The 24,525-nt window shown below is 44.5% G+C and overlaps 3 protein-coding genes across 3 annotated transcripts in view; 1 reads left to right on the forward strand and 2 right to left on the reverse strand.

Annotated features, from left to right (window-relative positions):
• The window catches only part of LOC118419195 (galactose-3-O-sulfotransferase 2-like), a 3,031-nt gene extending 1,313 nt beyond the window's left edge, over positions 1-1,718 (forward strand). The window contains exon 2 of the mRNA XM_035825538.1: positions 182-1,718. Within this exon, the coding sequence (XP_035681431.1) occupies positions 182-1,478 (1,297 nt within the window). The 3' untranslated portion in view covers positions 1,479-1,718. The remainder of the gene's footprint in view (positions 1-181) is intronic.
• Positions 1,719-3,972: 2,254 nt separating this feature from the next.
• Positions 3,973-13,816, reverse strand: LOC118419196 (regulator of chromosome condensation-like). Its single transcript, XM_035825539.1, has 12 exons — positions 13,737-13,816; positions 12,990-13,049; positions 10,657-10,802; positions 9,789-9,875; positions 8,934-9,000; positions 7,626-8,107; positions 7,284-7,482; positions 6,892-7,026; positions 6,407-6,520; positions 5,755-5,913; positions 4,658-4,869; positions 3,973-4,025 (listed from the first exon to the last, which is right to left on the reverse strand). Exons 3-11 carry the CDS (start codon positions 10,792-10,794, stop codon positions 4,694-4,696), a joined length of 1,557 nt encoding a protein of 518 aa, XP_035681432.1. The 5' UTR covers positions 10,795-10,802; positions 12,990-13,049; positions 13,737-13,816; the 3' UTR covers positions 3,973-4,025; positions 4,658-4,693.
• A 9,377-nt stretch (positions 13,817-23,193) lies between these two features.
• LOC118418866 (THO complex subunit 2-like) overlaps positions 23,194-24,525 on the reverse strand; it is a 38,418-nt gene continuing 37,086 nt past the window's right edge. The window contains exon 36 of the mRNA XM_035824962.1: positions 23,194-24,288. Within this exon, the coding sequence (XP_035680855.1) occupies positions 24,258-24,288 (31 nt within the window). The 3' untranslated portion in view covers positions 23,194-24,257. The remainder of the gene's footprint in view (positions 24,289-24,525) is intronic.

The raw sequence follows: 24,525 nt of genomic DNA on the forward strand, positions 1-24,525 counted from the left end.
CGACGAGAAGCAGAACCCCAGTCAGAAGCTCTGAGGAAGGTGTCTGATAGACACCCAAACGTAAGCAAGCAAGTTTAATTTTGGTTGTGTACAAGAATTCTCATATATCGATATCCTATATTCTACCAACCTGATGAAATTATTTTCGGGATTATAAATACATTATACATTATGAATGCAGGTTGAAGACAGAGATGACTCATGATGCCACTAACAAGATCACGGGGACACGGGATTCAGGCAACACGGACCGAAACCAACGAGTAAAGAAACACACACGGGATGGGGACAACAATGCCCTAACAGATGAGCCAAACGACCGCAAGACCAGCATAACCTTGGGAAGAAGGGTTCACACACACAACGGTTTCTGGAAAAGGCCAACCAATGATATGAATATCAGCTCTATGAAAGTACCAGAACGAGATGGATTTGGCAATACATCCAACACATGCAACGAAAAAACAAACCTTGTTTTCTTGAAGACCCACAAGACGGCTAGTTCTACTGTACAAAACGTAATTATGCGATTCGGCAGTACTAGAAACCTCACCTTTGCTCTACCAATAAGGGGACACATAATGGGCTGGCCCAGGTTATTTCGGAAGTCATATGTGCTGCAAGAGAACCTTGCGAAGAAAAACACCACCTACAATATCCTCTGCCACCACATGCTATTTCATCACGAACACATTCGAGAACTTATGCCAGACGATACTGTATATATTACCATCATTAGGGACCCAGTCTACATGTTTGAATCGATATTCACTTACATGCGATTCGACAAACAATTCCGGATTAACACTTCTGAGCCTTTAAAGACCTTTCTCGAACAGCCTTTTCACTTCGCCAAGTCCGGAAAAAGAAACCCGCAGCGTTACCGTAACCCTATGTTGTATGAATTTGGGAATATGAGGACAGAATCGGACTCGGACGAGAGTATAGAATTTGACATTGATCGAATCGAGAAAATCTTTTCTGTTGTGATGATAGCAGACTATTTCGAAGAGTCCTTGGTTCTGCTGAAACACACGCTTTGCTGGGACATCAATGACGTCACGTTTTTCAAAATTAACGCTCGAAAAAATGAATCCATACGTAGCATGACAGCAGATATGGCGGAAAAAATCCGTCAATGGAACAGGTCGGATGTCATGTTGTTCGATCACTTCAACAAAACACTGTGGTCTAAGCTTTCCAAACTCCCCTTCGACTGGAGAAAAGAGGTGGAAGTTTTAAAGGCCAAAAATCTGCAGTTACAAGACGAGTGTCTTCAGTCTGACAGTGCCAGTAAAGCAAAGACAAATGATAAGCGCTTCGGAGTGTACCAACCAAAAGGCATTCAAATGCAACACTTCCAGTTGAAGGAAAATGCCCTGATGAACGCGACTTGTGTAAACATGGCAAAATCAGAAAAACCGTTTACATTTGAGCTACAGGACAGGGAAAAGCGCAGAATTTCAAATCAACTTTAAACTAATTTGACACTAGTATTCTCATAGCAAATGCACAGTTTGACGGTGGCAGGGGTTGGAAGATTGAGTGCAAAATCACAGTCTGCACGGAGGCAGGGATTGGTAATGAGTGCAAGAGCAAAGTGCACGGTGGAAGTGATTAGACTTTTATTGTCTTGTTCATGGCGTACTTTATTGAATATTCAGTTGGCTTCACTGTTTCAATTAAGTTCATAATTGCATTTGATCCTGTGACTTTGTTACAATAGCTATTGTAAAAATTCAAACATACGTTTTGGCTCGACATATGCATACATAGCAGATGATCCATGGCAATCAGGCAGGCAATCGTAGATAAAATATTTGTTTTCAGTATGAAGTAAAGCTACCTTGTAATGCATATGCAGATATGATGACTTATGTACATGTCAGATTTTAGGGCATTTGTACCCAGAAAAAAAACAAATAGTTAAGTGATCTCTGTCATGTGAGGCAGTTTGGTCTTCTCTCTCTACAGAACGTCAGATGACAGGGATGTCAAACTAATTTTCAAATCATTGCCAAAAATAAAAGAGACCAGCTGGCAGACCAAAGAAGCGGTACGCGTTACCGATGTCTGTATCAGATCGTGGAAATAAAACAAAGAACGTTACCCTTATAACATCGACTATCATAATTCCACCAGGTGCCATAATACCGCCACCTAAAAAAAACGTTAGTATAGAGGTCTTCCCAAGATTGTCTTGAACACCGAATGTTAGATATCCTAAATGTAATACAATTCAGACATTTAGGTGTTGAAGACAATCTTGAGAAGGCCTCTATAACAACGTTTTTTGAGGTGGCGGTATAATGGCACCTGGTGGAATTATGCAAATGTATATGTTAAAGTTAAGGAGGTGACCTCAGAGAGAACAGTGTGGAAAGCTTTTGTCCAGAAACTTACAACTCACGGGCTTATCTCCGATCGAATCCCTACATAACAGCCTTTCAGTCTCCAGAAACAGTAGTAACTTAGCATATGGGTCTGAATTAGGCAGACTTCCACTTGGCAAAGTCTATTAGAGATATCCATCCGTCTTGTAAAGTATTGGTTACGTTTGACACAAGTGAAGTTTGCTTGGCATCCATTACAAATAGACGCACTTTCTGTACGCCACAACTTTGTTGCAAATAGTCGTCGGAGAACATTGTTGCAGCGTGATAAAGAAATTTGATTTAAATTTGACGAAAACAAGTCTGTTATTGAAAGAAACTTCACTGTCCTAAACCTAGTCTGCATCTATTGGGAAAAACAAGTCTGTTATTATACGAAGCTTCACTGTCGACATGTCCTAAACCTGCATCTGTTGAGAAAAAAAGAATTCTGTCATCATAAAATACTTCAGAGCCCAAAAAGTGCATCTATTGGTAAAAACACAAGTCTCTTAATATATGAAGCTTCACTGTCCTAATCCTGCATCTATTGGTAAAAAAAGTCTGTTATTTTAAGAAGCTCATTCAACTGTCCTAAACCTGCATCTATTGAGGAAAAAAGAGGTAAGTGTGCAGCGAGTGCAAAAAAGTAAGTTTGCAGCGAAAAAAAGTAAGTTTGCAGCGAAAAAAAGTAAGTTTGCAGCGAAAAAAAAGTAAGTTTGCAGCGAAAAAAAAGTAAGTGTGCAGCGAAAAAAAGTAAGTTTGCAGCGAAAAAAAAGTAAGTTTGCAGCGAAAAAAAAGTAAGTGTGCAGCGCAAAAAGCAAGTTATTTGCACAGAAAAAAGTAAGTGCGCAGTGCAAAAAAAAAGGTGTTGCACATTGTTGCCGTCGACCTCGATAGAATACAGTAACAATTCGTAGAAAGTAGGAAAATGCAAATGAAAGCAGGAGAATACAGTTCTAAGTGGAAGAATATTGCAGAGCAGCAGAAAAAAGTTCTAATACAACTTCAACCTTAAGTTGTATGGAAATCTTTAACCCTAATGCAGTAAAATACATTTCTATGTGTATTTCTGTCTGTTCTTTGTTCTGTGGGCTACCACTTTTCTGCTGCTACTTAAATTGCCTACTCATACCATCCATCCATCCATCAATTCCATAGCTGTTCAGCTCATCTACAAACAATCTTGACCAAATTACCAACTATTTTTTACCTTATCCCTAATTGCACTAACACATTAACAACCACGGCAATGTCATACATTTTGAAACACTTTAATTTCTTTGCTGAGTTAGATTTCAATGTTTGTTACCGTCTACTACTACACATGCATTAGCATCATTATTCAATTTAGTAGTGTTATTCAATTTACAGTGTCTTTCTTAAAAATTCACCTGTCAACAGTGTCATGTCACAGCAGTCATGAAGGTGATGATGAAAGATGTAGCACTGAAAAGTTGTCAAAGATTATATATCAATGATTTACTATTGATTATATATTGGCCTCTGTCACTAGAGTGACAATTGTTTTGTTCTTGATGTAACGGTTATATGAATGTCATAATATACATGCCTGACACTCAAAATAAAGTCTTTTTTCCATAGCCTTCTTCTCAGACACTCCCCAGCAGCCTGCTCCATGCTGTTGTAGTACTGTGTAGAGGAGACAGGAGGAGCTACTGATCCTAATGCCAATGTCAAGGTACACCACTGAGAGGTACTATATATGCTTTCTTACAAGATTTGTTCCTGGCATTCATGTAAAATGCACTAAACAATGGTCTTAAATTCATGACAAGAATATAGCACCAAACACATAATGGAACCCATTCAATTGCAACACTTATATACATTTCATGTAATCAGTATTATCCATGGTCTTTTCAAATAAAAAATTATATTGGTTATAGTAACCATATTGCTTTACCTAATGGTACTAGCTTTGAATTTCTTTGTCCACAAAACACACAGCCTAACAGAAGCATTTGTTATTAACCAATGTCTTCAACAATGAACAGTGATATTACTTACATCCAAAAATAGTTCCATCAGGTTGGAAGAATATAGGATATATATAGGAGAATTCTTTTTACTCAACCGGTATTGCTTAATTACGTTTCTTTACGTGTTTTTTGGCACTGCGCTACCTACATCGGCTACATATAGCGGTGAGAAGCAGAACTCCAGTTAGAAGCTCTGACGAAGGTGTCTGAGAGACATCGAAACGTAAGCAATGTAAGTACCTGTTGGTTTTATAAAAAGAATTCTCCTATATCTGATATTACTTAGATTGTCTCTTTAATACTGGTGTCTTTTCTCTGTCAGCATTTGGGAGCAGGAGGTTCTACCAGGACGAGGACGTGCTGCCCGCCCCCCGAGATCTTGAGGATGGGTCGGGCGGGCAGTCCGACCATGGGGACAGGGGCCTCCTTCCGATCCACTTCTTTACCAACGCATAACTGGTTCGAGACCCCTGAACCCCAGGCGTAAGCTTGACCTTGAGAAGATAAGGGAACACAAACATCAGACAGGGCATCTATGAATAATTTTGTTCAGGGGTGCCTAAGCATTTGCTCGAACCCTATTAGAATCGTTCGAACATTATGTGATACGCACGAATCACTATGCGAAAACACACGGACCTTAGGAAAATCACACGAATCTCTATGCGAAAACGTACGAGCCTTATGTGATTTGCACGAACCTTATGCGAATGACGTAATGTCAATTTGACCCGGCGGTGGTCGGCCGTTTCTCATAAGGTTCGTGCAAATCGCATAAGGTTCGTGTGTGTGACATAGTGATTCGTGCGAATCACATAAGGTCCGTACGTTTTCGCATAGTGATTCGTGTGATTTTCATAAGGTTCGTGCGTTTTCACATGATAGTGATTCGTGCGTATCACACAGTGTTCGTACGAATCTCATAAGGTTCGTGCAAGTGCTTAGGCACCCCTGTTGTTAGGTTGGAAATTCCCTTCGATCACCAGTTTCTTTATTCACAACCAAGATTTATGCAATCACAGCTGACATTTCGGTGAAAGTAACTGTCAGCTGTGACTTATAATATCTTGGTTGTTGATAAAGAAACTTGTTATCAGTCAGAAGGGGCAGAAATTAGCAAGTTTATGTATTACAACTCACAGGACTCATACACACTGGGACAGTCCCATGTTTGGGTCCTATTGAGGTTTGGAGACGGCTTTTTCAAACGTGTTTTAAGACCGTGGTTTTGTCAGGCTTTCTATTTGGCCGTGGCAAATGGTAAAACTGTACAAAATAGAAACCTGCCTAGAAAACGACCAGAGCCAAACCTCTGCTTAGAAAGTTAGATGTCTGGGAATAAGTTTCAAACAACTTGACAATGTGTGTTTTAGACGTACTTAGACTAGTCCAACAGTATGACTGTCTGGGGCCCGCTGAGACCTGCCGGATGTCGTTTGGCAGGCCGTGGACAGCCAGGGGAGTGGCGCTCGGTGTTCCACAGGCTCTATTATCCCCCAACTGTCCCTCCCAACGGTCTCCCCAGCAGAGAACGGCTCCTGAGTGCAAACAAAACAAGAGAAGAAAGAACGAGTCAGGGATGCACAAGATACACAAGGGGTATATCTTAAGCTAAGGGCACAATCCGCCGTACGTGCAAATACGTGCTGTCTACGTGCCAAAACGTGGGCAATCTTTTGGGATCCGTAAGTGGTAAGTACCGCCTCCGTACGAACTCGTAGGGAATTCGACGGATTTTGGAGCACGCAGACGCGCCGTGGAACTTTACGTGCACGTGCAGGCAAAACTTTGTGTGCCATCGGGCTGCGGATTCGCCCCCCGTGCGTGCCAGTACGGGCGACGCGCCTGCCCTGTATACAGCCTGAACGTTTTCAAACATACGTGGCGGACGTGGCCTCCCCAAAAAACGTACGGACAAATTGCACGTACGGCGGGTTGTGCCCTTAGCTTAAGCATATGAGTGACAGCCATACATAATGTCGCAACACCGGACAGACAAGGGAAAACTCTACAAGTCGTATATTTGACTACCTGTTGAGCTTAGGGCAATGCCATGGGTGTCCCCCATAGCCACCTGCACCAACTGGCGCTGAGACAGGGCCTCGATCCGTGTGGTGGTCCAGATGATCTGAGGCCCCTCAAGCGCTGTTGTAAAAAGAGAAGAGAAAAATTGCGTTAAATTTGTATCATATCAACAGTTCTGTTCACTTTTCACTGAGTTTGAAGATGTACATGTATAGGTAGAAGGCAATAAGAATTTAAGTAGCTTTCAATCTGATGACTGTTGGTTATTGAGGCAACACTGATGGGTTACTAAGTTCGCGGGGATTTAATTTAGTGGTAGCGAGAAAAAGGACTTTTCGCGGTGGTTTCAATTTTGCAGTAGCAACATGCACTGTAGTCTCTTACTGCAATGGAAAAATGTTCGCGGTGGTTTTAAATTCGCGGTGAAGCGGCCACAGCGAAAACAGCGAACATTAAACCACCGCGAAAGTTTCTGCATGTACAGTACTTACCCAGCTGGCATTGGTTGTTTGCGCCACAGCCAAAGATGTCGCCTGCTGCGGTGATGCCAATGGTGGTGTTTTGCCCGCAGCAGACGTCGACAAAGTCTGAGGCTGTGGTCCAGGGGGACAGGGTCAGAGCCGTCTCTGTAGGAAAACATGAAGAAAGAAATATTTCACAACTGCTGCTTGGATTGTGAGAGAAGCCACTATACCAACAGGTTCACAAAATGAAGCTATGTTGACGTTTGATGTCAGATGACTTCTCATGTCTGCCCAAGAGCATTCTTCTACATACAGACAACCCCGCGTCCTAGAACGCCAATGGGCTAGACCCCAAAATTCTAGGGTTTCGTCTTTGCGTAGGAGAATGACCAAGAATTACTCAAAATCTTGGTACTCACCCTTTGATGATCTTTTCAGGGCACGACGGGCTCTGATCCTCCCAAGTTGCCCAAGGTCTGGAGCCCCGCAGCAGGCGATGGTGTTGGCGACGAGGACGGCCAGGTGGTTGCCGCCAGTCGAGATCTTGGTCACTGGCGCCCACCACCCGGGGACTTCCTGCAGACGGGGCCCGATGTTGTAGTAAACCCCGTTGCTGTCCTGCACAAAAGTGGGAGAAACAGATTTGATTATATCTGTATACATGTGCATAAAGTTGGCTGGATATACATGTGAATGAAGCTGGCTGTATCTTTTTTTAAGAAATGCAAAGAACCTTCATCAATCATAAGGTTGACACTAACCCTCAACTGTCCGGCCCAGAAGAGGCGGCCGCGAGTGTCGAGGATGGCGGTGAAACTGTCGCCACAGGACACTGCAGCCGCCACGAGGCCGGATGCGTCGAGGCACGTGGAAGTCACCCGATGACCGTCCACGTCCCCTGCGGTGGGCCTCGCTACCTCCCCCTCATCATTGTTCCCGCAGGTCCACACCTCTCCCTCGGACGTTAGAAACGCCGAGTGCAGAGCCCCGGCGGCCACGTCCACGATGATCTTACCAGCAGGTAAGGCCACCGGGGTAGGCAGGAGCCGTCCCTCATAGTCCAGGTCGTCTTCGCTCTTAACAATCTCATGCTCATCCACCAGTGCAAGCTGTCCACAGTCATTCTCTCCGACTGCCAGTACCTGGCCGCCTGGACGGAGAGACAGAGGGGGGGCTCCGGAGAGGGGTCCCTGCGGCGGTGAGGGGGACGCGGCCCTCGGCTCCAGACCCGTTCTCTGTGAACCTGTTGATGGTTGAGAGAGGAAAAAAATACCATTTGATTCAAGTATAGAATCATATAAGAATCTAATAAAAATGATTATAGGTAGAAATAGAAAAAGATAAACAAGTATAAAATGAAAGCATAATAGAAAAGAAAAACACACAGGAAAAAAATCTATTCAAGTTTTCACAAATAAAAAAGAAGAAAAATTTATTTATCTGAAGTGATGGTTCACTGCTACACATGCTTTAAGAAACTTGGGCATACTTGACAAGCTACTTACTATATTGAAATTTTTCACTGTCATTCAACACATTTCGGTCTCTCATCCGTCGACCTTCGTCATGAGTGGTGATTAAGTCACTCTGAGCACGTGACCTAGGGACACGTGACTCAAGTAAAGAATCGTAGATGCCTGGCAGGCGGTATCGGCCCCCGTCTCGGTTAAGTGTCGGCTTGTGTGATCTTATGTAGATGGACTCCTTTACCCCCCCCCTCACGAAGTTATAGTATATTAGATACTGAAATGGATTACTTCGTGAAGGGGGGTAAAGGAGGCCATCTACATAAGAGCACAGGGGTAAAGGAGGCCATCTACATAAGAGCACACCAGCCGACACTTAACAGAGACGGGGGCCGATACCGACTGCCAGGCATCTACGATTCTTTACTCGAGTTACGTGTCCCTAGGTCACGTGTTCAGAGTAATTAAATCATCACTCCTGACGAAGGTCGACGGATGTGCGACCGAAAATTCGAGGTGAGCAATTTCTTGTGTTGAATGACAGTGAAAAACTTTAATATAGATTATACAAACACAGATGAGCTTTCATGCTAAGCTACTTACTAGTCCAAGTCAAGATGTCGACCTCGTCCTGGAGGGAGATGCCTCGCCTGACCCTCAGCTCGTCAAGCTGCAGAAACACAAAAATGTCAGTCAGAATCTAAGCGTAGATTGTCGAGTTCACATTCTTTTGCCGTGTGCAGAAACTTGACAAACAACAGTAAGGCAAGAGAAACACCTTGGCACTGCAGATCAGAGGTGGCTATCTCCAAGTAGATCCACGGTGGTGTAATATAGTATCAAGTGCCCGTTTGACTCCCTTTGGCCGGCTATACTCCTTGGCCAGCTTTGATACTATCTTATGGCACCGTCGAATCTGCTTGGAGATTAGGTTATGCATATGGGCCATGCTGACACTGACATGGCAACAATGCATCTTGAGCTGGGAGGTTCACCAAAGAACAGGTTAACCAATCCTGTCTACTTTGGTTTGGTTTGTTGTTAGGATGCCAAGGACATGCTTCCCTTGGATGGATCTGAACTGGGTTCCACTAAGGAATAACAAAGAAGGGGATGGCAGCAAATGAGCGGGAAGAAAACTGTCACAAGGGACCTGAAAGCGTTGTGGTTCTGGGATTAGGAGCAAATAATACTGTACAGAAGAGAATGCTGTGGTGGTCTGCATCTGTGACAGCTTATCTAGTATGTGGTGAAGAAGAGGAATAGTTAATCTCCAAGCAGATGCATCACCCTGGCTTATTTTGTAGCCTTTTCTGTGTGTCTACATCCCTTTTACCAATGCACAACATGGAAAAGTCCACAAAACACTTGGTCAGGAAACTCTCTCCATCTTGGGAGTAAACTTGGCCAATTGGGAGTGAACGAATGTACTTACTTGATGCTGGTCTATTTACTTACGGTCAGAGCGATGAGCACCTCCCTGTCCACATCCTCCTGCTCCCAACTGCACATACCGGTCTCCAAACGGGCTTTCTTCACGTAGTTCTGGAGGTGAGGTACAACATAAACAAGTACAACTATAGTGCAATTGAAACATTCAGTTTGATGTTGCTTGTTAACACGAACCTTGAACCTTGAACCTTCAAGGTTAAGACGAAAGCATCATTAAAGCCATAACGTTGCTTGGGATGACAGAGGAATTTCAATGCACAAGTACGAGGAAGTAATGAAGCACAGTATTCCATAAAACATGTAACGCTAGTTCACCTTTATCTGTGCGACAGCCTACATATATAAGTGTCGTTTTTAAAAAGGTTTTAGTGATGTCCAGTCAACCAATGGTGGCTTCAAAGTGCAACGTTTTCAAAATAAAGAAACAGTTTGAAACCACCATTGGTCCACTGGAAATCAACAAATACCAGGACAAAACAATATATATATATGTTAAGCTAAGGGCACAACCCGCCGTACGTGCAATTTGTCCGTTTTTTTTAGGAGGCCACGTCTGCCACGTATTTCTGAAAACGTGGGGAACGACTGGCAAGAGCAGGGAGGGAGTACGTCAACACGGCAACACAAATTTTGCCTGCACGTAAAGGTCTACGGCGTGTCTGCGTGCTCCAAAATCCGTCGGATTCCCTACGAGGTCATACGGAGGCGGTACTTACCACTTACGGATCCCAAAAGATTGCCCACGTTTTGGCACGTACGGCGGGTTGTGCCCTTAGCTTTACACTGCAGATAAATTTGAAACAACGTTCAAAACTTCTTACATAGGAAGACAGAAGATAATTATGTAAAGATTATAGTGTCAATGTCCACTCACCTTGATCTGATTCATGTTCAGACCGACTCCCACTGCCTCGTCTACCAAAACAGACAATCGGGGGCAGTGGGGGTCGAACTTCATAAGGCCACGCCCCCAGAGTTCCTCTAGCTTTGCTTTCTGTGAGGGTGTCAACATCGTTCACCCTGTCAAAAATAGAAGGGTGTGCACCCCATGAGTAGCTTGACATGACACTTGAACATGCTAACTTCTCCAGAAAAGTAACTTTTTGTACGATTGCTTTCAACTCTCAAGGCTACTGGTATCATTATGGCAAAGATGGACTATGAATTTGACTATTAACAAGCACCCTTCATAGTATCCTACCTAACACGATAATGAAAACTGCAAGCATCGGCAGTGAGTTGATCAACTACTAAAAAAAAATTCCACCACTAAAGGTATAGAGAGAGTGAAAAAGAGGGCTGAAAAATATTTGTGGTGACTTATGCCTTCAACTGTGACAACTGTAGAATTTGTTGTGTTCATCTATTTATCCTGAAATATGCTGTTATCTTTTCTTCAGACAATATGTCATTGCTGCATGATTTCATAAGGAGGGGAAACAAAGTCACAGAAGCATTTTACTGTCAAATTATGTCACTGGTACAACAGTTGTGCATTTATTACTGGCATATGATGTTGTTGATAACTTCAGACAGTATATCATTGTTGCATGATTCCAGAGAGAAAGGGAGAAAAAGTAACAGAAGCATTTTACTTACAGCACCAGTCTCACTGTACTTTTTTTTTCTCCACAGAACACAAATATCCTGACTCGGACAGAAACCTATTGCTGACAAGTCCATCAGAACATTCGAGGGACAAGAACAATTACAAGTTCAATCAAGTTGCCTAGACCACCTCCTTACTTGCACAGACTGCCTTCTCTCAGGGACAGTACTGTATATAACACACCGTTTTTATATCTAATTATGGACAGTAATGATAAAGGAAAATGAGTCATCAGGGCCAGCAGTCAGATGTGTAGAAGCCTGTAGGATCTGTATGCTAGAGTGCTGTATGTCCACTCCTTACAATCTGAACATGATGTACAGAATGAGCCATGTTTGGGTCTTTTAGGTGCAGTGTATCATATCATATTTTCTTCATGATGTAGTCTAAATGGTTTTACACTTGTAATATTAGGGGACATTACATGTTGTAATGAGTTTGTTAGTTTATATTGTAATGTACTGAAAGTATAACAAGATCAATGTCAACTCCTCTTAGATCATTATGTTGTATTTTGATGTGGAAATGTGTATTCTGTCAAGCTAACAACTTGAAATGTTTAAGTTTTGATTAGATGGTTGTCAGTGAGGAATGCTCTCCTATTTTATCATGTACAATAATAACAAAATACTCAACGTTAGAGGGGCATTGCCATCTTTGTGTCACAAAATAACCATTACCAGCATTGTCCTGAAAGCCCTAACAGTTATTAGTTTGTCAGAACTAATCTGTTCAAAAAGCAACTAATTACATCGTAAATCACCGTATCAATCATATCTGGTATAAATGCCTTTCCTTGGGTATGTCCTTCGGCCCACCCCTTCCCGATTTTGTTGTTGTGTGTCCATTTAGGTGTCATATATCGGGCAAAGTGTGCGACATAGCTGGAGGATTATGTTACCGATCTCTGCTGCTGCATGTGGCGGATCTCGACGACAAAATACACTGTAGTTGACTTCAGCAGCATTATGGTACGTTATATTGATTCTTTGTGAGCTCAGATTTATGTGAAATTAGTTGACAAATAGTCCTACGTTTCTGCTTTGTTCCAGATACACCGAAGTCAGCGCTCCGTGTAACTCTGTTTTCTTATTATATAACAAATTCGAATTACCGTTCGTATTACCTCCCCATAGCCATTACTCTAATCGTGAAATCGACATTTTCTTATCATGGATAGGATTTAGAACCCGGTGAAGAAATATTAGATGAGCAGGGTACACCATACACACAGTGTCCTTGTTCCTTATTGTGTCCATGACGCCGAGTTCTCTATTACTGCCCGACACCGATGCTAGTCCCTTTCCTGACCTTGCCACTGTTGACTGATTGTCACTAACTTACAATTTGTAACCTAAAACGCCTGACATTGGCGGCGGCTTGTTTTACAGCGGAAGCATATCACTTGTACGTCTGCCCGCCAAGGCGGTCAGTGTCAAAATGAGAGGTTTCCCTTCTGGCAGGTTATGAACGTATACCTTCCTAATCATCCACATGGACAACATTGTCGATTTCACTGCGCATCGCAAATTAAAACTGTTCGTAAAAGAATCACATAAGACATAAGAAAAGAAGTTCAGTAAATGTAAACAACCTACTTAGAGTTATGGCCACCAGCTGTCTCGACAAGAAGCTCCTGAAGTCTTGTTGTCTGATGTCTGAAGACGGAAGGCAAAGTTTGAATCAGCGACGTTCAACTCTCGAATGCATTCGATGGCAGCAACAGATACGTTCTTAGAGAACACCCGACTTCTTTCTCCATGGTTACAAGAACACTATCACATTGTTCGAACAGGTGTTCTTGTATCACCTGTTCGAACCAAACGGTTTCGAATAACACCGCGAGCTCTGACATTCATTATACACTATATACAGTCGCTTCTCTGTGTTTCCGTCCGATAGCAGAAGCGAACATAGGAGCGATCTACTATCCAGATGGTACCTACTTAAACGTTACATAGCATCAATGTTACAGACAGCTGGCAATCTAGATGAAATACAAAATGACTTACGTTATTTCCAATTGATGATAAAGCACTATTTACACTAAACAGATTTTGAAACTGTCGCACTAAACATCGTAGTCTACGTCTTTCCTATAGCTAGATAGCTTCGGCTACATGAGAAATGAAGTGAAAAGACTTCCGTAGTAGACTTCGCTTCTCTCTACACTTAGAAAAAGCTATAGTCTACGAATTAAGTATCCTAGTAGTACGATGGCTGATTCGACTAATGCGGCAGTTAAACAAACAAGTGCAAAGCATGTCTTAGTCCAGTAAATGCGTTTGCAAAGAAAACAAAGGGCATGGGAAAAGATGTTCACTACATATAACCAATCTACTTACTTCGGAGGCCACCAGAAGTCTTGACAAGAAGCTCCTGAAGTCTTGCATGCGATGGCATCAACAGATACGTTCTTAGAGAACGCCCGACTTCTTTCTCCATGGTTACAAGAACACCTGTTACCATGCAGTCACGCAGCTTACCACGTGGCTGTCACGTGATTGCTCCCGTTACAGATAAATGAATGACAGACCTTTATATTGTACAATCGTGCCTCGTGAAGAGCTAGTGATAGGTACAGGTCATTTTACTGTATGACTTGACTTGACTTGACAGACATATAACAGTTACAGGAAACTGCTGTAATAGCCAGACTGCTGTAATAGCAAAGTATTAACACTATCGAAATATGAAAGCCTCCTTTGTGTAATAGACGTTGCCGACAAATAAAACATCTATATCAGTGATTTTCAAACCCAATTTGTAAATAAAATATGTAACTCCATCCTATCTTAGCGCTTTTCTGCACCTCCTTTTTTCCAGTTTCGCTATGCTTGTTACTGTTACTGGTGACGCTCTCGGGAACTCTGTTGCTGATGAAATTGAAAAGAAAGAAATATCTTTATCCGCGATTTTCACACCAAAGATGGGAAGCAAAGTAATTCTACTTGAACCCCATTCTGCATCTCTTGTAGGTTCGATATCTTTGTGCTGTTGTTTTTACTGGCAACGCTCTTGGAAACTCCATTCCTTGCACTGTTCTGAAATCGTGATGATTCAACTGTTTTCTTTATTAAGTTATCAGCATATAAACCGCAACAAAGGAAACATACTGTGATACATTTGTATTGCCAGAAACGAAGAACTCACTGAATTTGTTATGGCATGTCCTACATTAAATGATGAAAGACAAAATCATTCCGATATTGTGTAAGTCGAATCCAACGTTGCCACACACAAGTAGCTACATATGCAACATACTCTGAATAATGCGATCATCTAATCACATAGGGCGATACATCTATAACGCCATTCAAGAAAAGAAACTGCATCTTTCCTAAACGATAAATGAAACGTCGCAAAGTCGCAAAGACATACGAAATATTACGTACGCAATAATTCACTTAGGGACTAATGCAGACCTGTACTGGGTAATCAGGGTGATCAGGCGTTTAGGTTAAGGGTCGTAGTTCAAATCTGACCGGAGTTGGCGAAAGGGGCCGGTGATGTAATAGATCGGAAGTGCGCTGTTGTCTCCCTAATTTTTGATCTCCATTACTTCGTGATCGTTACAGCTGTTCATACTTTTGTTGAATTTCCTAAAAAGCCTGTAGGTTGTATCATTTTTGTGCGTGGAGCAGTACTAGTTGATCGGAGAGCGAAGTTATTTTTGTATTACTCCGCGACCATGGCATTTTTCGCCTGATAAACGAAAATGCAGCGGTTTTCAACTGTTCGAGCTGACGGGCGACAGGATAGGCAGAGCGTCCAACGTTTGCCATCAGGAGACAATCCCCGCCGGACTCCGTCGTCCTAGCGCCAAAGACGCGGCCTGTAGGACTGTCTGACCGAGTTAGCAGGGTAATCAGGCGTCTACCTGTGCAAGCCGATGACGTCACGGCCAGCTGGACAACTGTGAAAGTTATAAATCGCGATATTGGAGAGGTTGAGACCACCAGCGACATCGATTTTAGGCCTGTCCCCTGCGCCTTGGCCGGGCGCTTAGATCGAGCACCATGGTGGGCGACCACAAGGACCCGGGGTTCTGTAAAGCCTTAAGAACCTTAATTTTACTCTGTCCCCATTGACAATGTATTGCGCCAGAGTATTTTCGAGCTGACGGGCGACAGGATAGGCAGAGCGTCCAACGTTTGCCATCAGGAGACAATCCCCGCCGGACTCCGTCGTCCTAGCGCCAAAGACGCGGCCTGTAGGACTGTCTGACCGAGTTAGCAGGGTAATCAGGCGTCTACCTGTGCAAGCCGATGACGTCACGGCCAGCTGGATAACTGTGAAAGTTATAAATCGCGATATTGGAGAGGTTGAGACCACCAGCGACATCGATTTTAGGCCTGTCCCCTGCGCCTTGGCCGGGCGCTTAGATCGAGCACCATGGTGGGCGACCACAAGGACCCGGGGTTCTGTAAAGCCTTAAGAACCTTAATTTTACTCTGTCCCCATTGACAATGTATTGCGCCAGAGTATTTTCGAGCTGACGGGCGACAGGATAGGCAGAGCGTCCAACGTTTGCCATCAGGAGACAATCCCCGCCGGACTCCGTCGTCCTAGCGCCAAAGACGCGGCCTGTAGGACTGTCTGACCGAGTTAGCAGGGTAATCAGGCGTCTACCTGTGCAAGCCGATGACGTCACGGCCAGCTGGACAACTGTGAAAGTTATAAATCGCGATATTGGAGAGGTTGAGACCACCAGCGACATCGATTTTAGGCCTGTCCCATGCGCCTTGGCCGGGCGCTTAGATCGAGCACCATGGTGGGCGACCACAAGGACCCGGGGTTCTGTAAAGCCTTAAGAACCTTAATTTTACTCTGTCCCCATTGACAATGTATTGCGCCAGAGTATTTTCGAGCTGACGGGCGACAGGATAGGCAGAGCGTCCAACGTTTGCCATCAGGAGACAATCCCCGCCGGACTCCGTCGTCCTAGCGCCAAAGATGCGGCCTGTAGGACTGTCTGACCGAGTTAGCAGGGTAATCAGGCGTCTACCTGTGCAAGCCGATGACGTCACGGCCAGCTGGATAACTGTGAAAGTTATAAATCGCGATTTGGAGAGGTTGAGACCACCAGCGACATCGATTTTAGGCCTGTCCCATGCGCCTTGGCCGGGCGCTTAGATCGAGCACCATGGTGGGCGACCACAAGGACCCGGGGTTCTGTAAAGCCTTAAGAACCTTAATTTTACTCTGTCCCCATTGACAATGTATTGCGCCAGAGTATTTTCGAGCTGACGGGCGACAGGATAGGCAGAGCGTCCAACGTTTGCCATCAGGAGACAATCCCCGCCGGACTCCGTCGTCCTAGCGCCAAAGACGCGGCCTGTAGGACTGTCTGACCGAGTTAGCAGGGTAATCAGGCGTCTACCTGTGCAAGCCGATGACGTCACGGCCAGCTGGACAACTGTGAAAGTTATAAATCGCGATATTGGAGAGGTTGAGACCACCAGCGACATCGATTTTAGGCCTGTCCCCTGCGCCTTGGCCGGGCGCTTAGATCGAGCACCATGGTGGGCGACCACAAGGACCCGGGGTTCTGTAAAGCCTTAAGAACCTTAATTTTACTCTGTCCCCATTGACAATGTATTGCGCCAGAGTATTTTCGAGCTGACGGGGCGACAGGATAGGCAGAGCGTCCAACGTTTGCCATCAGGAGACAATCCCCGCCGGATCCGTCGTCCTAGCGCCAAAGACGCGGCCTGTAGGACTGTCTGACCGAGTTAGCAGGGTAATCAGGCGTCTACCTGTGCAAGCCGATGACGTCACGGCCAGCTGGACAACTGCGAAAGTTATAAATCGCGATATTGGAGAGGTTGAGACCACCAGCGACATCGATTTTAGGCCTGTCCCATGCGCCTTGGCCGGGCGCTTAGATCGAGCACCATGGTGGGCGACCACAAGGACCCGGGGTTCTGTAAAGCCTTAAGAACCTTAATTTTACTCTGTCCCCATTGACAATGTATTGCGCCAGAGTATTTTCGAGCTGACGGGCGACAGGAAAGGCAGGCCGTCCAGCTTTTGCCGTCAGGAGACAATCCCCGCCGGACTCCGTCGTCCTAGCGCCAAAGACGCGGCCTGTAGGACTGTCTGACCGAGTTAGCAGGGTAATCAGGCGTCTACCTGTGCAAGCCGATGACGTCACGGCCAGCTGGACAACTGCGAAAGTTATAAATCGCGATATTGGAGAGGTTGAGACCACCAGCGACATCGATTTTAGGCCTGTCCCATGCGCCTTGGCCGGGCGCTTAGATCGAGCACCATGGTGGGCGACCACAAGGACCCGGGGTTCTGTAAAGCCTTAAGAACCTTAATTTTACTCTGTCCCCATTGACAATGTATTGCGCCAGAGTATTTTCGAGCTGACGGGCGACAGGAAAGGCAGGCCGTCCAGCTTTTGCCGTCAGGAGACTATCCCCGCCGGACTCCGTCGTCCTAGCGCCAAAGACGCGGCCTGTAGGACTGTCTGACCGAGTTAGCAGGGTAATCAGGCGTCTACCTGTGCAAGCCGATGACGTCACGGCCAGCTGGACAACGAACATAGAACGTACGATCTGGGTAATCAGGCGACGAAACCGCGTTACCGCTATCGCGCACTAATATCAAGAAGTATTTGCCGCACGGCGAAATTTGCGCCACCGAAAAACACTACGGTGAACGGGCTTTTGGTGTAATAACAAAGATTATACACTGCTTTAGTATTAACCGAAAAATTGAGAGCCAAAAATAAGGTGGTGTCCTATGATTTGCGTCTTATTTTCATGGACTACTTCAACAAATTTTGAACCGGTGTCACAGCTATCTGGCCTCCCTCCCAAACATCTCCCCCACCCCCCTTAGCTAACGTTACTGGGTGTCGGCTGCAAAGTAATGATCACACTAATTTGAATTTTGGTACACATTCATATAAGACTTTATACTTGACATCTATGCTTAGAAATCTGAGTTGTCCTTATTTTTCTGGGTCAGGCCGAGGAATCATTGATCACCCCTCGTATATGTCATTCTTATAAGTTATACTGCGCGCTATTACAAATCATATGCTACTACTAGTATATTATCCATTGCCTTCGCCAAGAAGGCTATTGAAGGGCCGGCACGTGATGGGTCTATATGTAGGTCAACGGAATATAACTGGAGAAACTGTGGATGGACCTTTTTGTGGATTTTAGCGGTTGTGGAAAGGAAGGCCAAGTTCGGTTTTACCGGGCGTTTTCCTACAGTACTGCAGCGAACTTTGCATTTTTGTTAGTCTGTTTGTGGACAGCATAACTCTTGAAGCTGCTAGTGTATCTTCACGATATTTGGTAGGCGTGTAGCGTTTGTGAAAAGGAAGGTCAAGTTTGAAAATAGTTGATATGAATTTTTCCTACTGTACTGCTGCGGGCTGTATGTGTAAATGCATTTGGCTGTAAACAAGATCAACTCAAGATGTTGTTGATGGATCTTAATAATATTTGGTGGATAGGTAGGGTCACAAAAAGGGAGGACAAGTTCGATAATGGGCCTCATTGAGACTGGTTTTGCTACTGCAAGTGAGCTTCAACTGAGTTTGCGTAAAAATGTTTTACAAGTGCCAGGTTCGTGATTTTGAAGGGGTGGATAGTTGTTGGGACTAGGAGTAAATGGTGTACGTTTTGGGCCCCTAGTAACTTGTTTGGAACTGCAATGGGTCTTGTAGTTTGTAGATTTTGAGAAGGATAACGCCAGAGGGGTTGATGGATAAAGGGTTTGTATCTACAATGGAAGTCTGGGTTACGTTTAAAATACTGCTGTTTGTAACATGTGACAAGAAAGGTGAGCCCCTTAATAGTAGCTCGATGCGGGCTGATTCAAGACTGTTCAAATCAAGAGTGCTACCTAGTATGTTCTGAAGATTACCGAAAAGATTAGTTCTGTGTTTGTGTTGTTGATAGGTAGGGCAGTGAGTGTAACAAAAATGTACAAGGCTTTCGCTTCGACACCCACAGTTACAGGCTGGACTAGAAACTAAATTTCGTACACATAAGCTATGGTTCAGACTGCAGGTGCTGATGCTAAGGCGTGTGAGGAGGGCGCAGGTGTATCGAGGACCGTGACTTAAATGTTTATTGAGGGAGGGGCGTACTAATTTGACTAAATGTTTTATATAATAAAACGTTAAGTGAACAAACAACAATGTAAAGACCATATCAGTGTTGCGTTGCATAAGGAATGTAACATCTACTGGCCAAATAGGATCAGTAATGAAGAACTGTATAGAAAAGGAAGAAAACAGTCAAATGCTGTCGCAGGGTGGTAACCAATGCAAGGAAAGTTGACTTCGCACTAGCCCTAGCCGGGACGGAGTGGACGGCAGTGAGTGAAGCAGTGTCCGTCGAGGAAAGGGTTTCAACCTTTTCCACCACCATGAATGCCCTCGTCGAAAAACACTTTCCTATGCGTGTTAAAACCGTCCCTAAGAACAACAAGACCTGGATGACGGACAGAGTCAAAAGGGCGATCGTCAAACGGCAAATAGAATTCCAGCGACATGGTAAATCGCCCATCTGGAGACGCCTCAGAAACAAGGTGAAGACTATCATACGACAAGCTAAGAACTGGCACTATCGTAACCACATTCAACACCTGAAGCGCGAACATCCAAGCAAGTGGTGGTCATGCATCAATAAGGAGCTTGGAAGAACGTGCGAGAGGTCTGGGTCTGTCACAACGGGTGGACTATCTGCTGTGGAAGTGGCAGAAAGCACCAACAAGCACTTCTCCGAATCTTGGTGCCAGGGCCGGCCACTCTCCTTGTTCCCTCTCCCACGTGGAGCCAGTGGTCATGAACTCTGCTCGATTGGAGAAGTAAAAGCCTTGCTGAAGTCCATCAACCCCAGAAAGGCAAGTGGTCCGGACGATCTCCCCAGCTGGATCCTTAAAGAACACGCCGAAGATCTTGCACCCATCATAACTCACCTCTTCAATGCCTCGTACGAAGACGGTACAGTGCCCCTCAAATGGAAATCAGCCAACATCGCACCAGTCCCGAAATCCGCGGGGGCGACTGATGTTTGCGACATGAGACCCATCTCTCTGCTGTCTGTGCTGGCTAAGCTGATGGAGCGATGCATCCTGAAGAGACTTCTTCCTTCCCTACGCGCCGTCATTAAAGACCAGTACGCGTACATGAGGGGCTCTTCAACTACGATCGCTCTTGTGCGTATGGTACAAACTTGGCTAACTGCGTTGGATTCTAAGAAGCCAACCCTGGTCAGAGCTTTGTTTGCTGACATGTCCAAAGCCTTCGATCGAGTCGATCATGCCATACTGCTACAGCGTGTGATCGATATCCAGGCTAGTCCAAGCATGGTGTCTTGGATCCACAGCTACCTCAGCGGTCGGCGTCAGAGGGTAGTAGTCAACGGCGTGGCCAGTTCCTGGAAGGAGCCGACATCTGGTGTCCCACAAGGTGGTGTGCTGTCCCCGTACCTTTTTCTGCTCTTTATGAGCTCGAGGACAACAGTTCACCCTGACACTATGAACGTGGGCTACGCGGACGATGTCGGAATGTCCAGAACTCTTTCACTACCCCAAGCCATCGTGGATAAATCGCTTGAGGAAGAAACATCTCATCTCGACTCGTGGGCTGACACCAACAACATGTTGCTAAACGGGAAGAAGAGCCAACTGCTACAAATCTGTGTCTGCAGATCTGTTCCCAGCCCGCCAAGGTTAACCCTTGGGGGTGTGTGCGTTCCGTGGGTCGGGTCCGCAAAAGGTCTGGGCTTCATCTTGGACAAAAACCTCACCCTGCAAGAGCAAGTAACCTCAATGGTTACTAAAGCCTCCCGTAGACTGCACTTCTTGAGACTACTTGCAAAGCAAGGGACCAGTGTCGCAGACCTAGTGACTATCTACATGTCCCTCGTGCGCCCAGTCCTTGAATATGGTCACGTCCTCCTTGTAGGCTGTAGCAAGGAACAGGAACGTGCAATGCAGAGAGTCCAACAGCGAGCTCTACGGATTATCAGCCGAGCGGGCAGGCGCGATGTGCCCGACCTGCCCACCCTCCAGTCGCGACGCGAGGATGCAGCTGTCAAACTATTCAGACAAATGTTGGATGCTGAGCATCCCCTACATGACCTGGTCCCAGCTTCCAGATCAACTGCTACGGGACGATCACTAAGAAACAAAAACACTATCTCCATCCCCCCAGCTAGAACTAAAAGACTCCAGAACTCCTTCCTGCACAAAGCCATCAAGTTGTACAATAAGACTATAGACACTTAGCTTGTAATGATGGTGGTAATGATGGCACTCAATTGTTGGAGTTGTATACTTTTTTGTGTAATTTTATATTGTTCTTATGTATATATGCGGACGGAGCAGGCCATATGTTTGTTGTACATTCCAACGCCATTCAGGCTACCACAATGTGTATGTCTGTTATGTTGTGAATCAATAAAGGAAATGATAAAGAAAAACGAACACAAGACAGTTTTCTACTGAAATTGCCATTGGGCCATGTTCTGCGGATGTCGGATGACCGTATTCCCAAAGTTGCTCTACATTGGGCTCCTGAGGGGAAAAGAAAACGGGGACGTCCTAAAACTACATGGAGTCGCACTGTGGCTTAAGACCTAGCGGCCATTGGGACCGGGCCCGGCCTGAAAATGTGATGGTAGCATAACGAGGAATTTACCCAGTATTGGATATAGATTTATATTAGATATAGATATGAAACGCTTCTCACCAGATGTTAGTGATGTCCCCACCGACGTCCAAGAGGATAGACCCTCCTACTCCGCGTTTTCTTGGGCAGGCAACATCTTAAGATGCCCAGACAACTTGTCTTGGACTTGAACTCCTTAGCACCCATTTGGTTGGATTTTCTCTTACATTTGGCGGATAAATTACCTCACAAACACCGGTAACATAGCAGTAGTCGAAGTGTCTAGGTCCTGCTATCTTGTTCGACTTAGAACAATGGAGTTGTCACTATGCCAACGGACAGTGGTAAGAATTGTTCGAGAACAATGAACAAAGTTGATGGGAATTGTATCATTCGTTCGATCTGAAGGATGTATTTTTTTGGGGGGGGGGGGGTAATTGGTATTTGTTTTTAACCGGTGCAACAGCCGAGTGTGTAGTATGTTCGCATTGCATCGGGTAGGTTGTGAGTGCGATCCCCGGCCGAGTCAATTACCAAAGACAAAATGGTACATGCTGCTTTCTCTGCTTAGCACTCAGCATTCGGGAAAGAGTATGGAAGTTAAACACACACCAGGACTAGCCCCCTGCTGTAGTGATTGTACAAAGTTGTGTGGCCCAGGGCTACTGAAACGGAGATGGGCGCCGCCCTATGCGCCATCAGGCGTGGGAAGGACTTTTGACTTGGTATATCTATGTGAGGGCTAGACTAGTCGACTACAAAATCACCTCCGCACTTATTAAATACAATGCTTATATTCATTCAAACATGAGAACGTATACTAGACATACTACATACTACGTGATCGGTCAGAGCCGTTCGGATTTACAGCTAGAATCTGAACGTTCACACCAAATGGTAGCCTATTGAAAATGTTAAAATTTAGCGGACATTAACCCTCAACTATTGGGAAACGTTCAATACTGTTATCTCCATGAAAAATGGAGATATAGTTTTGAGTGTTGTGTGTCTGTTTCCGGATTTTTGCAGTCAGCATAACTCAAAAACCTCACACAAACGACAAACATGGTTAAACATAACCTTTTGGCGAAGATAAGGACTATCAGTTGTCACTTGTAATGACTATGAGGATCCAATTAAGACTGACACAGCGAAACATGGCTGTACTTTTAATTGTCTTTTTTATCTTTGTGAAAGCAAAAAGAACAAGAACCAGGTTTACAATTTCAGTCACCATAATTCTTCACTTTGTTCATAGATTCGTCCTGACAAATGCCACCCTTCTGCATTAGGGGGGAGGGGGAAATTGTACGTTATGTACAAGAAACGGTCATGAAGACCCACCTACATATAATGCCTAAAATTTGAAAGATCTATGGTTGAAGAGGTTCATCAGTCACGTATGTTTAAGTTACTATCAATTTTCTTCGAACAATGACTGTTTATTAAAGGTAGAGAACGATGATCTATGATCTTTGAACCTTGACAAGCCCCTATCCCTACAATAGAGAAAATAGGGACATCCAGACCTATACAAACTCTTTTACCATAGGATATGATAAAAGATAATTTGGCAATTCCAAATTCCTGTCCCTCCAAGATTTTCTAAAGAGACAAATCTGTGAACAAATAAATAGGACGACTGGTTTGTGGCCTAATGCTATTTGAAAAAGAAGTACTATTCCTTATATTTCTACTTAAGACTTGCTATACCTCAGGAAAACTTTTTCTGTGTAAGTGTTTAACAATACACAGAAGAGAAGTTACAATACACAGACACAAATGTGAGGTACAAAGAATGGAATCAAAAGGGTGATTTAAAATGGCATGATTTCAAAATGACAGCCATACCTTAGTACTGAAGCACTGCTTGGAAAGTAGTAGTAACTAAATAACTTTAATGTTCAACGACACTACTTGTAGGTCTGAAAAAGCCACCATCTCTTTACCTTTGTACACAAAAAAATAGCCTAAGGTGCTTCCAACGGTAGAAACTACTTATCGTCTTTTTAAATGTTCTGTGAAACACACTGTTTTTGACAATGGGAAAGCTGTAATAAAGCCTCCCCTTAAAAGAAGTATTGAAACACAAAGGTAACACTTGGCAAATTGCTCTGTACAGATAAGACTGCTGTAGTATAGCAGGAGTTGGTCGTCATGGCAGCAGCATTGATATGACAGTTGGGTCGCAACATCTCCGCAGCTGGTTTCTTCTCTTTTATCTCTTCTTCTCGGACTTGTGAGAGGAACTGGGACAGGGGTTAAGGAATTGTCAGTTTTAGCAAAGGGTCAGATTTTAACACCGTTACTACTCTCTTAATGAGCGATTCTAGCAAGATAGTTAAGTTACAGTTTAAGGAGACTAGCCTGGAATCCAGCCGTGTTGTGCTTTGGTTGCTCCCCAGAGATACGCTTCCTGCCAACACGTCTGGTGTTCGTTGCCATCTGAACGATCGGCATTTGCATATTCACAGACATTTTATGCG

The sequence above is a fragment of the Branchiostoma floridae genome, chromosome 7, assembly GCF_000003815.2.
Source record: "Branchiostoma floridae strain S238N-H82 chromosome 7, Bfl_VNyyK, whole genome shotgun sequence".
Taxonomy (NCBI): domain Eukaryota; kingdom Metazoa; phylum Chordata; class Leptocardii; order Amphioxiformes; family Branchiostomatidae; genus Branchiostoma; species Branchiostoma floridae.